We start from the raw sequence: 14,295 nt of genomic DNA on the forward strand, positions 1-14,295 counted from the left end.
GTTATAGGTCCGAATGTCCTGTCCCCTGAAAGTCATGAGTTTTGGTTGATTAACAGAAGTTTAATTGTTCTTGTGGCTTAATGGCTTCCCTGAACTTCCCTTCACCCCAAAGTCAGCTTACTAGGAATGAATACATTTTATTGATAAGCTCAAAAGGACGTTTATCTTGGTTACTGCTGGGTGACCCAAGTCTCCAGGCCTGCAGGATGTGTAGGAGATAAACATTAATTCTACAAGACTTTAACTACATTATCTGAAAATGTATCTGGGACTTCCCCTGTTGATTGCAAGGACTATTGATAATTAACAGAGAGACCCTAGGGGCCTCTTCTTGGTATCTGCTAGGCAGAAGTCACTCAATGCAGAAATCACAAGTTTAACACATATTCTATATAAGGTGACATTAAAATGAATATACCAGATTGAACTTTCCTGCCATAACACGTTACTTTAATCCTTCAAATAACTCAAATAATACTTCAGACCCCAGAAGACCAAGTGCTACCCAGGTGTCCCTGAGCAAGGCAGCGTTCCCTACACTGCTCCCCGGGCCCGTACATATGGCAGCCCACTGCTCCTAACACTAGGATGGATCAAATGCAGAATGTACATTCCCTCTGTGGGACGATGAAGAGCTCCTTCTTCTTCTCTTGATGCATCTGTTTCTGTTTCAGGGTCCAGCAGCAGAGACCAGACTCTCCCAGCTGTCTGTCCCTCAAGAGCGACTGGTCGAAGGGAGCCTTCATGAACTTTAAAGGACGACCTCCATCTGCTGATCAGAAGTAAGCTGTAACTCATAGTAACGAGTAGCTCAACGCTTCTGCCCATTCACTTTGAATGGGGTGACGTCACGCTTCGCCGAACTGCATTGTGGGAACGTAGCTTTGCTTGCGTTGCTTGCGTTGCTTGCGTTGCTTGCTGCAAAAGTTGAGCAATGATCAACTTTTGAAGCTTCGGCGGAAGCGTCAGCCAATCGAATCATCTGCCAGTACAAACTCTAGCCAATCAAACCGCGTGCTTTTGTGTCCGGGGCGGGAGATTCATGTGATTGGTTGTTGGTCAAGTTTCAGCCCCCCCCCCCCCACCGGCAAGCTTCAACGCACGCCGCTGTGTGGACGGGCCGTAAGAGTCCGGTTATCATAGAATAAAACCAGTTTGTATAAAGTCTCATCCGACCCCTTCTCTTGTCCAAAGTTGTAGTGACCACGATATCCATTAGTTTTGTGTCCTTTGTTTGTGATTCACTCGTGGGGCTGACCGACGAATAGACGCTTGTAGTTTGAGAGAAACAATATAAATGTCCAGATGCGATTGAAAAGTAAGATAGTTTATTCCAAAAAAGGCAAAAATAAATAAACGTTTTTAAACAAACTATTTGTCATATAAACTGATATTTCAATGTTAAAGGCAGAAGAACCAAGCTGTGACGCTCCCAACCAGCAAGGTCTAAGAACTGTTTGCTCCAGTCAGTCACACCAGTAGGCTGCAGCACCTCTCCTTTTATGCTGCAGCACCTCCACCTGCAGAGTAACGCACTCAAATTAAATAATAAATAATATACACCACAGAATCTCAGGTTATACTCTAAAAAGATAAGATAATATAATCTAAGGAAATGGCTCCTACCAAAGTGTTTAGTTGTGAACGTCCACACTGGGAGGGGCAGTGAAACTCCATCTGAAAACTCAGGCTGTTCAGAAGCTGTTCCACCATCTCTCAAACACTTCTGATGGAGGAGACTGAGCCTTCATCAAAGTCACAACCAGCTCTACTGCCAGGTGAACCCTGACCCCTGCTGTGGGGCTGGAGGTGGAGCTGGGGGGGTAACGGGGGCTGGTGTAAGAACTGTCCCTAGGTCTGTCCTCTTCCTGATGAACAGCTGTTAGCCAGCTGCAGAGTCCAGTCTCTATCCACACAGCCACGTTCCAGGAAGACCAGAATGAAGGATGGACAGAATCCTCTTCAACAGTAGCTGGAAATAAATATTCCTGTAGTGCAAAGTTCCCGCTGACGCACAGGACCACCAGCCTGTTTCCCTGTCCTCCTTTACCCTGAGTGTGTCTCTGTGTGGACAGACATCATGTGAGCTAATGCTTCATGGTTCCTCCACAGAGGGGACCAGGAGAGCTGGGAGGTTCCCGGTGGTCAGTCTGCCCAGCAGCATCAGACACAGCTGGACTCCATATTCACGGTGAGTACATGTACTCCAGATACTTGACCTCTCTTCTGTTCACAGTCATCTCCATGCTGCACTTTCAGAGAGTCAGTCTGTCCGGATCTGATGTTTGGATCCATGGTTTATAGTTTGTGTCCTTCATGTGATGTTCCAGCTGCTGGAGGACCACATCGTCACCTTTGTGAAGAGCGAGCTGAAGAAGATCCAGAAGGCTCTGAGTTCAGATTACCCAGAATGCTTAGAGGATCAGAGTGAGGATGAGGAGCTGTTGGAGGCTGAGGATGAAGAGCAGAGGAGGAGCAGAGAGGCATTCCTGAACATCACACTGCACTTCCTGAGGAGCATGAAGCAGGAGGAGCTGGCTGAGCGTCTGCAGAGCAGTAAGAGGGTTTCTATAGAGAGTTAACACTCTGGATAAATGTCTCCTCTGCTGATGTCTCAAGAGACCAACATATATCCATATTTCATTCAGAGAACCAGAGTTGCAGTGTGACCTCATGATCTTTTGTTGTGTGTTCTTTCAGGAACTCGTGCTGGAGTCTGTCAGCGTAAACTGAAGTCCACCCTGAAGGAGAGGTTCCAGTGTGTGTTTGAGGGCATTGCTAAAGCAGGAAACCCAACCCTTCTGAACCAGATCTACACAGAGCTCTACATCACAGAGGGGGGGTCTGCAGAGGTCAATGATGAACATGAGGTCAGACAGATTGAAACAGCATCCAGGAAACCAGACAGACCAGAAACAACCATCAGACAAGAAGACCTCTTTAAAGCCTCACCTGGAAGAGATGCACCAATCAGAGCAGTGCTGACAAAGGGCGTGGCTGGCATTGGGAAAACAGTCTTAACACAGAAGTTCACTCTGGACTGGGCTGAAGGCAAAGCCAACCAGGACATCCAGTTCATATTTCCATTCACCTTCAGAGAGCTGAATGTGGTGAGAGAGAACAAGTACAGCTTGGTGGAACTTGTTCATCACTTCTTCTCTGAAACCAGAGACGCAGGAATCTGCAGGTTTGATCAGTTCCCGGTCGTGTTCATCTTTGACGGTCTGGATGAGAGTCGACTTCCTCTGGACTTCCTCAACACTGAGATCCTGACTGATGTCACAGAGTCCACCTCAGTGGATCGGCTGCTGACAAACCTCATCAGGGGGAAGCTGCTTCCCTCTGCTCGCCTCTGGATAACCACACGACCTGCAGCAGCCAATCAGATCCCTCCTGAGTGTGTGGACATGGTGACAGAGGTCCGAGGGTTCACTGACCCACAGAAGGAGGAGTACTTCAGGAAGAGATTCAGAGATCAGGAGCAGGCCCGCACCATCATCTCCCACATCAAGACCTCACGAAGCCTCCACATCATGTGCCACATCCCAGTCTTCTGCTGGATCTCTGCTTCAGTTCTGGAGGAGGTGTTGAAAACCAGAGAGGGAGGAGAGCTGCCCAAGACCCTGACTGAGATGTACATCCACTTCCTGGTGGTTCAGTCCAAAGTGAAGAACATCAAGTATGATGGAGGAGCTGAGACAGATCCACACTGGAGTCCAGAGAGCAGGAAGATGATGGAGGCTCTGGGGAAACTGGCTTTTGAGCAGCTGCAGAAAGGCAACCTGATCTTCTATGAGTCCGACCTGACAGAGTGTGGCATCGATATCAGAGCAGCCTCAGTGTACTCAGGAGTGTTCACACAGGTCTTTAGAGAGGAGAGAGGACTGTACCAGAGGGACCAGGTGTTCTGCTTCGTCCATCTGAGCGTTCAGGAGTTTCTGGCTGCTCTTCATGTCCATCTGACCTTCATCACCTCTGGAGTCAACCTGCTGGCAGAAGAACCAACAACCTCCTGGTGGCCTAAAGTCTTCAGATCCAAACCTAAACTAACAGATCTCTACCAGAGTGCTGTGGACCAGGCCTTACAGAGTCCAAACGGACACCTGGACTTGTTCCTGCGCTTCCTCCTGGGTCTTTCTCTGCAGACCAATCAGAAACTCCTACGAGGCCTGCTGACACAAACAGGAAGTGGCTCAGAGACCAATCAGGAAACAGTCCAGTACATCAAGAAGAAGATAGAAGAGGATCTGTCTGCAGAGAGAAGCATCAACCTGTTCCACTGTCTGAATGAACTGAATGATGGTTCTCTAGTGGAGCAGATCCAACAGTCCCTGAGTTCAGGAAGTCTCTCCACAGATAATCTGTCTCCTGCTCAGTGGTCAGCTCTGGTCTTCATCTTACTGTCATCAGGAGAAGATCTGGACGTGTTTGACCTGAAGAGATACTCTGCTTCAGAGGAGGCTCTTCTGAGGCTGCTGCCAGTGGTCAAAGCCTCCAACAAAGCTCTGTGAGTACAGAGATCATTTGATTTAGTGAATCAGTTATTAATACACTGCTGTCTTCTGAATAACTGTTGTCCTCATCGTCTCTTCAGGCTGAGTGGCTGTAACCTGTCAGAGAGAAGCTGCTCAGCTCTGTCCTCAGTCCTCAGCTCCCAGTCCTCTAGTCTGAGAGATCTGGACCTGAGTAACAACGACCTGCAGGATTCAGGAGTGAAGCTGCTGTCTGCTGGACTGGAGAGTCCCCACTGTGAACTGAAGACTCTCAGGTCAGAGACCAGAACACTTTGACTCAGCCAACAATCAGCCCTGCTGTGTGGTGTGGGAATACCATCATCAAAAACATCATTCAAGAGAAACACAACACAATATATCAGTCACAATTCACTAAATGGTTCTTGGCACAAACTTCTTTCAAGTTCAAAAACATCCCCCCTTGTGACACACAGAAACAAAACAAAGGGCTGGGCCCCTCACTAGAGGTGAGGTATTTTGCCTCATAGATCAATCAAATGTAGGTAAATGAATCTTGATACTTGAATATGCTTTATGAAAAACACAGCCTACAGATGTAGCGATTCATTTCAGAAAGTTTGAAACGCGAGGGCCGTGATTGGTACGTGATCTGCCCTCGCTCAAGGGAAAACCTCCAGCTTGACTTGAGACCGCCCCCGTGATAGATAAATGTAATTATAATGAAGCCAGCTGCAATGGATCATTGATCCACCAGGGGGTGCAGTGGGGTTCCACACTGGAGCTCATGTGAAATAAAGTGAGATACAGTACGCTGGATGTACAGCGGAACTTTGTTAAGATCCATATGTCACGGATATCATACTCTGTGCTAAATAAGACACATGTACTCATTTACAAAACATCAACATGTTGTTATTTAACAAAATAATTTTGTTATTCGAAAAAAACGAACGGGAGGAAATGCAGCCCGGCTCTCGATTTTTAATCCTAATTTAATCATCATCTTCACCACGATCATTTATGTTTATGTTCGCCGAATTGACATGAAATCACTGACACATATGAATATACTTTATTCAACTTCATTAAAACGTTATTAACGTGCCTAAACTCAGTAATTTACTAAAAATATGTATATTTTAATGGAGCCTCGTCGGTCGATCAGGATCCCAAAGTGTAGCGGAGGGATCCTCATCTGGATGAAGGGTGTTATTTTCCCCATAAGGAACAAGTCGCTGCAAATTATCCCGCTTATTACACGGCCACATTCTCAACAAAGTAACGACATGACTCCCAATATTAATTTAAATGCTTTTATGGATTTAGAAAATGTTTTTATTGATTTAAAAAATAGTTGTATGTATTGATTTAAATTCACATGCATCCGCTAAGAAAAATAGTCCGTTGTTACCGTTTTTTAAACAGTCTGAATGAAACGGCAGCTCTCAGCTGTGTATTTACACAACTAATGGCCCATCAACCACAGCTCTCTCCCCCCCTCCCCCCCTGATCTTTCTTCTCCAGCAGCTAAATGAACAGTAGGTTACTCTGAGTGACCATAGACTGTATGTGACAAGCTTACAGTTAGTGACGTAACAACACCATAAAAGCTGGTGGGTTGAAAGCAATACGGGAGGTAAAAATAACTACAATAATTGTGACTTATTTATTGTGGCTTTTATGTTTTTAGGTATAAAATGTAATTCAGGCTTATAGTTCACCCTTCTCTAAAAGCCTGCAACAATGACAATATTCATAGTAATTGAATAAATCCTTCCAACACACATTGTAAAAAATAGCCTACTGTAAGTTAAGAAATCATTTCAATATGTACATCTTCTGATGTAACAACAAGAACATTATAGATAGTAACATAGCTGAACATGGTATTGCACATTTAGCTTTGAGTGTTACTGACCTGAGAGGTTTTTATTACATGAATTAAGGTGACTGAGGCTTTTTAACATACAGGGATGCAAACTCATCAGGTATGAAAAAGGTGACAAGGATCCGAGCCCCCGACCCCCCCACCCCACGGAATGACAGAGGATTTTAGCAGAACAACTAAAGCAGCAGTGTTAACAATAACAGAAACGCCAAAGAGTCACATAATAGAAATAAATAAAAGCATTTATTTAATTGTGTAGCAGTCAGTTTATAATTTTGGCAGCACTGTTGAGCATTTTGAAAATGTATTTTCATGCCTCTGTGCAAGGCTTAGTCTTTCTATCTTTATAGCCACATGGTGTAAAGTAACTAAGTTCATAAACTCAACAAGTACTATACTTGGGCACAATTTTGAGATACTTGTACTTTATTTAAGTATTTCAATGTTTTGCTACTTTGTTCTTCTACCCCACTACAGTTCAGAGGTACATGGTGTACTTCTACTCCACTACATGTATTTAATACCTTTAGTTACTTCTCAGATGTGGATGAATGATGTGAAATCTAATCAAGTGTTAAATCAGACTTTAGTTCCACCTGGAGTAAATCCACCAGCTACCCTGCAGTATACAAAGTCATTCAGACTAGCTGCACCTTTACCAGCTTTGAGAACACTTTCATGATCAATCATTATAAAACATATCATATCTATTATTCTGAAATGGACCAATCTGCACAATGACTACTTTTACTGTCTTTCACTATATTTTGATGAGAATACTTTTCTACTTTTACTTGAGGAACATTTGGAATGCAGGACTTTTACTGAAACAGAGTATTCCTACACTCTGGTACTTCTACTTTTACTCAAGTACAAGATCTGAGTACTTCTACTTTTACTCAAGTACAAGATCTGAGTACTTCTACTTTTACTCAAGTACAAGACCTGAGTACTTCTACTTTTACTCAAGTACAAGATCTGAGTATTTTTACTTTTACTCAATAACAAGATCTGAGTATTTTTACTTTTACTCAAGTACAAGATTTGAGTACTTCTACTTTTACTCTAGTACAAGATCTGTGTGCTTCTACTTTTACTCTTGTACAAGATCTGAGTACTTCTACTTTTACTCAAGTACAAGACCTGAGTACTTCTACTTTTACTCAAGTACAAGATCTGAGTACTTCTACTTTTACTCAAGTACAAGATCTGAGTACTTCTACTTTTACTCAAGTACAAGATCTGAGTACTTCTACTTTTACTCAAGTACAATATATATACTTATACCACCTCTGTTTATAGCCTATGAAAAAAACTATTAGAAATAGAAGGCTAAAGCTAACGTTAGCAGATAGTGACAATGTATGCTAGCTAGCTAGCTCAACGATTCCTTAAATAATATTGCCACAGAAAAACTTTTCAGTTCACATCACGCTCTGCCGGTCCGACAGGGAGCTCTGCTCTGAACACCTGAACGGCCCGTTCTAACAGCTGTTCACCAGCGGTCCAGTCTGTGCCACAGTGACTCCGGACTCACAGTTAATATTAACGAACGCACCCGTAGGTAATGTAGCTGCTGAAGCTAGACCATCATCACGGAGCAGCAGAGGCTTATTATACATCATGAGCAGAGCCGACAGGCAGGAGGACTCGAGCACACAGCTCGTACTTCATTATAATATATAAAAACAGAACACCATGCGTGTCATGATGGCACATAACAGCTCACGGCCGCAGATTACTCCGGGTCCCAGCCCCCCCCATACCCCAAAAATATTTGTATTGCAGATCTACATGAATCACACAAACGACTTATTTTGGATTCAAAACGGCGAATTTCGCCGAAAGGTGAAAAGTTTGCATCACTGAACATAGACAGAGCACAACTGAAACATAACATCTGAAACGATGTAACAACATAATACACTTGTGGGGATGCTTGGGATGTGAGGAGTGGGGGACACGGCTTAGAACGGGCGTGTCGCCTGGCAGGACAGGAGAGTGTGTGCACCAGTCTGCCTTGATCTATGAATTCATGTCCGTGACACTCACTGCTGCCCACAGCTGTTTCATAGAAGGAAATTCCTTCACTTCATGAAAGTGTTTTAACCACACACACCTCTACACACACACATGACGGGTGTTATTTTCCCCATAAGGAACAAGTCGCTGCAAATTATCACGCTTATTACACGGCCAAATTCTCAACAAAGTAACGACATGACTCCCAATATTAATTTAAATGCTTTTATGGATTTAGAAAATGTATTTTATTGATTTAAAAAATAGTTGTATGTATTGATTTAAAAAATAGTTGTATGTATTGATTTAAATTGACATGCATCCGCTAAGAAAAATAGTCCGTTGTTACCGTTTTTTAAACAGTCTGAATGAAACGGCAGCTCTCAGCTGTGTATTTACACAACTAATGGCCCATCAACCACAGCTCTCTCCCCCCCTCCCCCCCTGATCTTTCTTCTCCAGCAGCTAAATTAACGGTAGGTTACTCTGAGTGACAAGCTTACAGTTAGACACAACACTGTCATTGCAAGTGACCCTCAGTTAGTTGACTTTTATGTTCAACTGCTAAATTCGTTACTGATAGAAAAGGGCTTCTACTGTACCTAATTACCTTAACACTAGAACCGCCAGAGGTTTTTGTATAGGCCTACCTAAACCCGTCAAATCCCGCTATTAGAATGCAATTTTTAACAACATAGGGTGCTACATAACACACTTTCAGGAAAAGTCACGGACTGGGAGACTTTAATATTTTATTGAAAAAAAGTTACATTGCACACACACAACACACATCACACAAATTGACCCGATTGGCGGTTCTAGTGTTAAATAAACTCACTAATTAATGAAACCAGTTCAATACGCATTATTCTTATTCTTATCATTCTTTATGAGCGCAGAAATAGTCTTAAAATCAGATCTGTTTTTTAAATGAAATCTGACGGCAGGCAGTTAGCTCTGATCACCTATGACAAATGCGCCGCACCTAATCGCTGGCCATTCAGCCACAGACACTGTTCGAAATGGGGGGGAGCTAGGGGGAGCTTGGCTCCCCCGAAGAGGGAGGGAGCTCCCCTGAAGGCTGACTTTGAGATAAATAGGGGGAGCCCAAAACAATCGTGCATATTTGTGTCACACAGATTAGAAATGTTGAGTTTCTGTAAATAACAGTTCTTGAAATAAATAATAGTTATTGTTCATTACAGTTTCTGAATATTTGTTTTATAGTAGAAGAGTGTTTTTATAGCAATTGATCGCATCCGCGCTGCTGCGCCAGTCAACAGAGCGTGCATGTGACATATTTAGTAGCAGGATGTGCTCTGAAAAATAGGGCTCCCCGAAAGCAAATGGGTAATTTGAAAACTGACAGAGCTCCCTCTCTACAAATCAAACTGTAGAAGGTGTGAAAGCACCTATTGTTTTAAATAATGGTCTGAATGTGACCTGTGAGCCTTCTGAATTACCGTGGGACAGCACATTCTAAACTAAAATGTTCAATCAATAAAGTAACATCTTATCTTATCTTAATTATATCTTCATATTAATAATAATAATAAATCATACAGTATGTGTCCGAAAGGGAGCAGGAGGAAGCAAACACAAAAATATACTGCATATTAAAGCAAACGATTGTAAAGGTTAAAGTATGAGCATAACAAATAAAGAAGTGTAATGTAAACATTTACATTATAATTATGATTATTTAATATATAAAGACTATATATTATTGAATTACAAGATTAGATATACTTTAGTTGATCTAAAATATTGATGTGTTCAAATGCTCTTCAAAACACAACTGAAAGTCCATGAAGCTTGTCTTTCTGTATTTGTGAATGAAGCGCCATCTCCTGGTTAAAACCTGAAATTGAAAATCTGGCAACGCCCTCTTGGAAAATAGTGGGAGGGCTTAACATTCCTCTATACTGGTCTTTGGCAGGCCGTAGGCAGGAAGCTGTAAGCTGGAGTCTGAAATGAAGTGCTCCATCTGTATATCCAGCTCTCCAGAGGGTTTACTTCACTTTGTTGGCGGCTCATCCGTTAACACAGAACCCTCAGATTGATTCTAATAAGGAGAAACAGGAAGGGTTTGTAAAGCAAATCAGTTATTGGGCTTTTTTTTACCAACTAACTAAATGCTTTCAACTTGAATTGACTGAATTTATTTGTACATTGGGCTTATGAACACATAAATACTTCTGTTTATATATATATATATATATATATATATATATATATATATATACAGTATATGTTTATATATATATATATATATATATATATATATATACAGTATATGTATATATATATATATATATATATATATATATATATATATATATATATATATATATATATACAGTATATGTTTATATATACATTTAAGAAGTACAATATAAGAAAAGCACATGTTTCTCTCTAGTCTTTCTTCACATTATTCTCTATTCCTTTGTTTTATGATCTGTTCATATCAGTAAGACCCTTACCATGTCTGTCCATTTGAACTGTGAGGCAGTGACTGGAGTTGTAGGTGTAGAGATGACCCAGAGGTGATGCAGTAATAAGCCCCGCCCCTTCCAGTCCTGGACCCTCAGATGATCTGACGGCTTGTTTGTGTGTCTGCAGGCTGTCAGGCTGTCTGATCACAGAGGAAGGCTGTGATGCTCTGGCCTCAGCTTTAAACCCCTCCCATCTGAGAGAGCTGGACCTGAGCTACAATCACCCAGGAGCCTCAGGGGGGAGGCTGCTGTCTGCTGGACTGGACACGCTCAGGTATGGAGAGGCTCTCAGTCTGATAGAGGAGGTAGAAACTGGCTCCTATGACCTGAAACACCCAGAGCTGATAGACCCTGACTCTTCACACTGTCTGCCGTCAGCTGTTAGCATCAAACACACATGTTCCACAACTGAGAGGAGACCCCCCCTCAGTGGGTCAATGTTCATCGTGGAACCACAAACAGAAACAGAGTGGGGGGGTTTTAATGTTCACACAGATTTAGCACAGGAAGTGACATCATGAATAAATAACTGATTCATTTCCAGATGTTTTATTCTGAGTCCTAGCAAACGGCCAATCAGAAGAACCTCCCCTGGAATGAAAATAATGATGTATTAGTTTCAGTGTTGGGAGTAACGTGTTACAGTAATCAGATTACATTTGTCTGTAACGCGTTACTGTTGGTTCAGCAGTAATTCCATTAGATAAGAGAAGATAGTACTTTATTGATGCTAAGCACTAAATGATCTCGTTGCCTGCGTTACGTTAAGCTCTTCAACTTTCTGAATAACGGGAGGACAGAAAAAGCAGAGATGAACAGGCGCAGCAAACATCGTGGAGGACATGTTGCCCGTTTCATTACATCCATGGTTTCCACGGTGGAATCACCATCTTTCTAAAAACATATTGAGCCAGAAATACGTAACAGCAACAAGAACAAGAACCGGGGGGGGTGAGAGAGTCTGGGGCCCCTCAAATCCAGAGAGATCTACACAGAAAGCGTTTTTTATAGAAATGTAACAAAACTCAAACATGTTCAAACATATTCAGGAATCAGAAATCAAGAGAAAAGATAAATATGAAGCGCACAGTGAACCAAAGAGAAACCCATATTTCCTGATGCACACAAACGCTGCACACAGGAAGCATGCCCCCACCTGATCAACACCTGGAGAGGAGATCATAGACATCATGAAAGAGACACCTCAGTGTTTGTAGATGTTTCTGGAGGCAGACTGAGGTGGACATATCAGATCCTTTAAAGACTAACTGACCCCCCCTCTGCTCTCAGCCTGGAGCCTGCTGCAGTCCGGTTCTTGAGGCCAGGAGGTCTCAGGAAGTGTAAGTGTGTTTTTAATCATGAACATCTTCACACTGGGACATCACAGGTACTTTAATAACCTTTAATACCTGCTGTGTCTCTCATCAGATTCCTGTGGACTCACACCGGACTCAAACACAGTGAGCAGAAACCTCCAACTGTCTGAGGACAACAGGAAGGTGACATGTGTGAAGGAGGAGAAGCAGAAATATCCTGATCATCCAGAGAGGTTTGACTCCTGTTCTCAGCTGATGTGCAGAGAAGCTCTGACTGGTCGCTGTTACTGGGAGGTCGAGTGGAGAGAAGTGGTTACTATATCAGTGACTTACAGAGGAATCAAGAGGAGAGGAGGCAGTGAGGACTGTGGGTTTGGATTGAATGATCAGTCCTGGAGTCTGATCTGCTCTGGTGGTGATTACTATGTCAGGCACAATAAGAAAACAACACACATCTCCCCCCCCTCCTCCTCCTCCTCCTCCTCCTCCTCCTCCTCCTCCTCCTCCTCCTCCTCCTCCTCCTCTGGTAGAGTAGCAGTGTATCTGGATCATCCTGCTGGCTCTCTCTCCTTCTACAGAGTCTCCTCTGACTCACTGATCCACCTCCACACCTTCAGAACCACATTCACTGAACCTCTCTATGCTGGGTTTTGGATTGGGTATGGGTTTGGGTCAACTGGTTCCTCTGTGTCTCTGTGTTCTCTGCAGGAGTGACCCCCCCCCCCCACCCACTCCCCCCGAAAAGAGAGGTGCTGATAATAAAAGGGAAAAACTAAGATTTCTGAGACTTTCAGAAAAAGTCAGAATTCTTAGATTATCTAAATAAATTCTGTTTGTTAATTTTCTTTTTAAATAAATCTAAATGTTGAGATTTCAGAAAATAAAAGTTTCTCAAAAAGAAACCAGAATTGTAAGATTTTAAGAAAACTCTCAAAATAAAAGTCAGTCTTTGCAAAGATGAAACTCAGAAAGAGGTTGAATACCAACAGGAAGTCCATTCTGATTTATTTCCACACGGAGGCTTTTATTCTGAAACTGCAGGAAAACCTCCATTTCTCCCAAAGTCTTCCCACCATCTGTAGTTTGTGAACACGTGACATCACTTCAGTTTGAATGGCAGCAGTAAAGGGTTACTGAGGCTCGTTGAGAACAGGTCATAGTGACGAGTTCAATCACTTCTGCAGAATATAATATATGATGTCTACAAACTAACATAACGTCTAAAGTGCAAACGTGAACAGAAAGTGCAAACCACAGCGTGCATGCATTTGAGCTCAATGAGCGGCTTCCTGTGAATATTTAAAATATAACGTGGCCCTCCACAGCAGAGTCTGAGCGGCACAGAGTGCAGCTTTTATTTCAATGCTCGCTTTTTACTCTCATGCAAACCTGCTCATTACTTTTTAAGAAGGGTCAGATTCAATGTTCCTGATTTGCATTTAGAAACTAATCTTCCCTCAACAACTCGATGATGTTTGAATGAACACGGCTGCTTCTGGGGTGAATGTAAACCTCTGATCTGGGTTAGATGGGTTTATTAACAGACCAATCACAGGATGATTGCCTCATCATTAACACTCATGTGCTTTCAATGTAAGCAGCTGATCTAATTAATAAAGTGTGTGTTTTGAGTCGGACTCGTGTCTTTGTCTCAGTTTGATGACTTCTTCCATTCTTGAGAGGATCAGAAATTAAAAAAAATGTGAGATTTTGAGAAAAAAAATCATAATTTTGAAAAAAATCATAATTTTGAGAAAAAGCTAGAATTAAAAGATTTTTTGAAAAAAATCATAATTTTGAGAAAAAAATATGGATTTTGAGAAAAAAGTCAGAATATTGAGATTTGAAGAAAAGTCTGAATTTTGAGATTTGGAGAAAAAGTCCGGATTTTTAGATTTTTGAGAAAAAGTCCGAATTTTGAGACGGGTGACCCGCAAAAAAGTTGATTCGCGGGTGGTATTTTTTCAAACACTTTTTTCCGGGTTCGGTTCTGGGTAAAACAAAGACGATCTGGGTCGGGTCGCGGGTGTTGCATTATAAATATATTTAAATAATAATAATTTACTTTAATGTTTAAATCCTCAGACCTCTCCCCC

The 14,295-nt window shown here is 42.3% G+C and overlaps 1 protein-coding gene across 1 annotated transcript; it reads left to right on the forward strand.

Moving 5' to 3' along the window:
- The first annotated feature begins 695 nt into the window (after nt 1-695).
- On the forward strand, nt 696-13,836 carry LOC307035617 (NLR family CARD domain-containing protein 3-like). Its single transcript, XM_079675194.1, has 8 exons — nt 696-782; nt 2,113-2,191; nt 2,331-2,556; nt 2,701-4,507; nt 4,595-4,768; nt 11,011-11,157; nt 12,174-12,223; nt 12,312-13,836. The coding sequence occupies exons 1-8, from the start codon at nt 745-747 to the stop codon at nt 12,911-12,913; spliced, it is 3,123 nt and encodes a 1,040-aa protein (XP_079531320.1). The 5' UTR covers nt 696-744; the 3' UTR covers nt 12,914-13,836.
- The last annotated feature ends 459 nt before the right edge of the window (nt 13,837-14,295 follow it).

The sequence above is a fragment of the Notothenia rossii genome (assembly GCF_949606895.1).
Source record: "Notothenia rossii genome assembly, chromosome: 4".
NCBI lineage: Eukaryota > Metazoa > Chordata > Actinopteri > Perciformes > Nototheniidae > Notothenia > Notothenia rossii.

What these genes read in the sequence shown, in the direction of transcription:
- LOC307035617 (XM_079675194.1), top strand. Translation starts at nt 745, where the DNA reads ATGAACTTTAAAGGACGACCTCCATCTGCTGATCAGAA. An exon ending in GGCTGAGCGTCTGCAGAGCA is followed by an intron (nt 2,557 to 2,700) that starts GTAAGAGGGTTT and finishes GTGTTCTTTCAG; the next exon opens with GAACTCGTGCTGGAGTCTGT. An exon ending in AAAGCCTCCAACAAAGCTCT is followed by an intron (nt 4,508 to 4,594) that starts GTGAGTACAGAG and finishes TCGTCTCTTCAG; the next exon opens with GCTGAGTGGCTGTAACCTGT.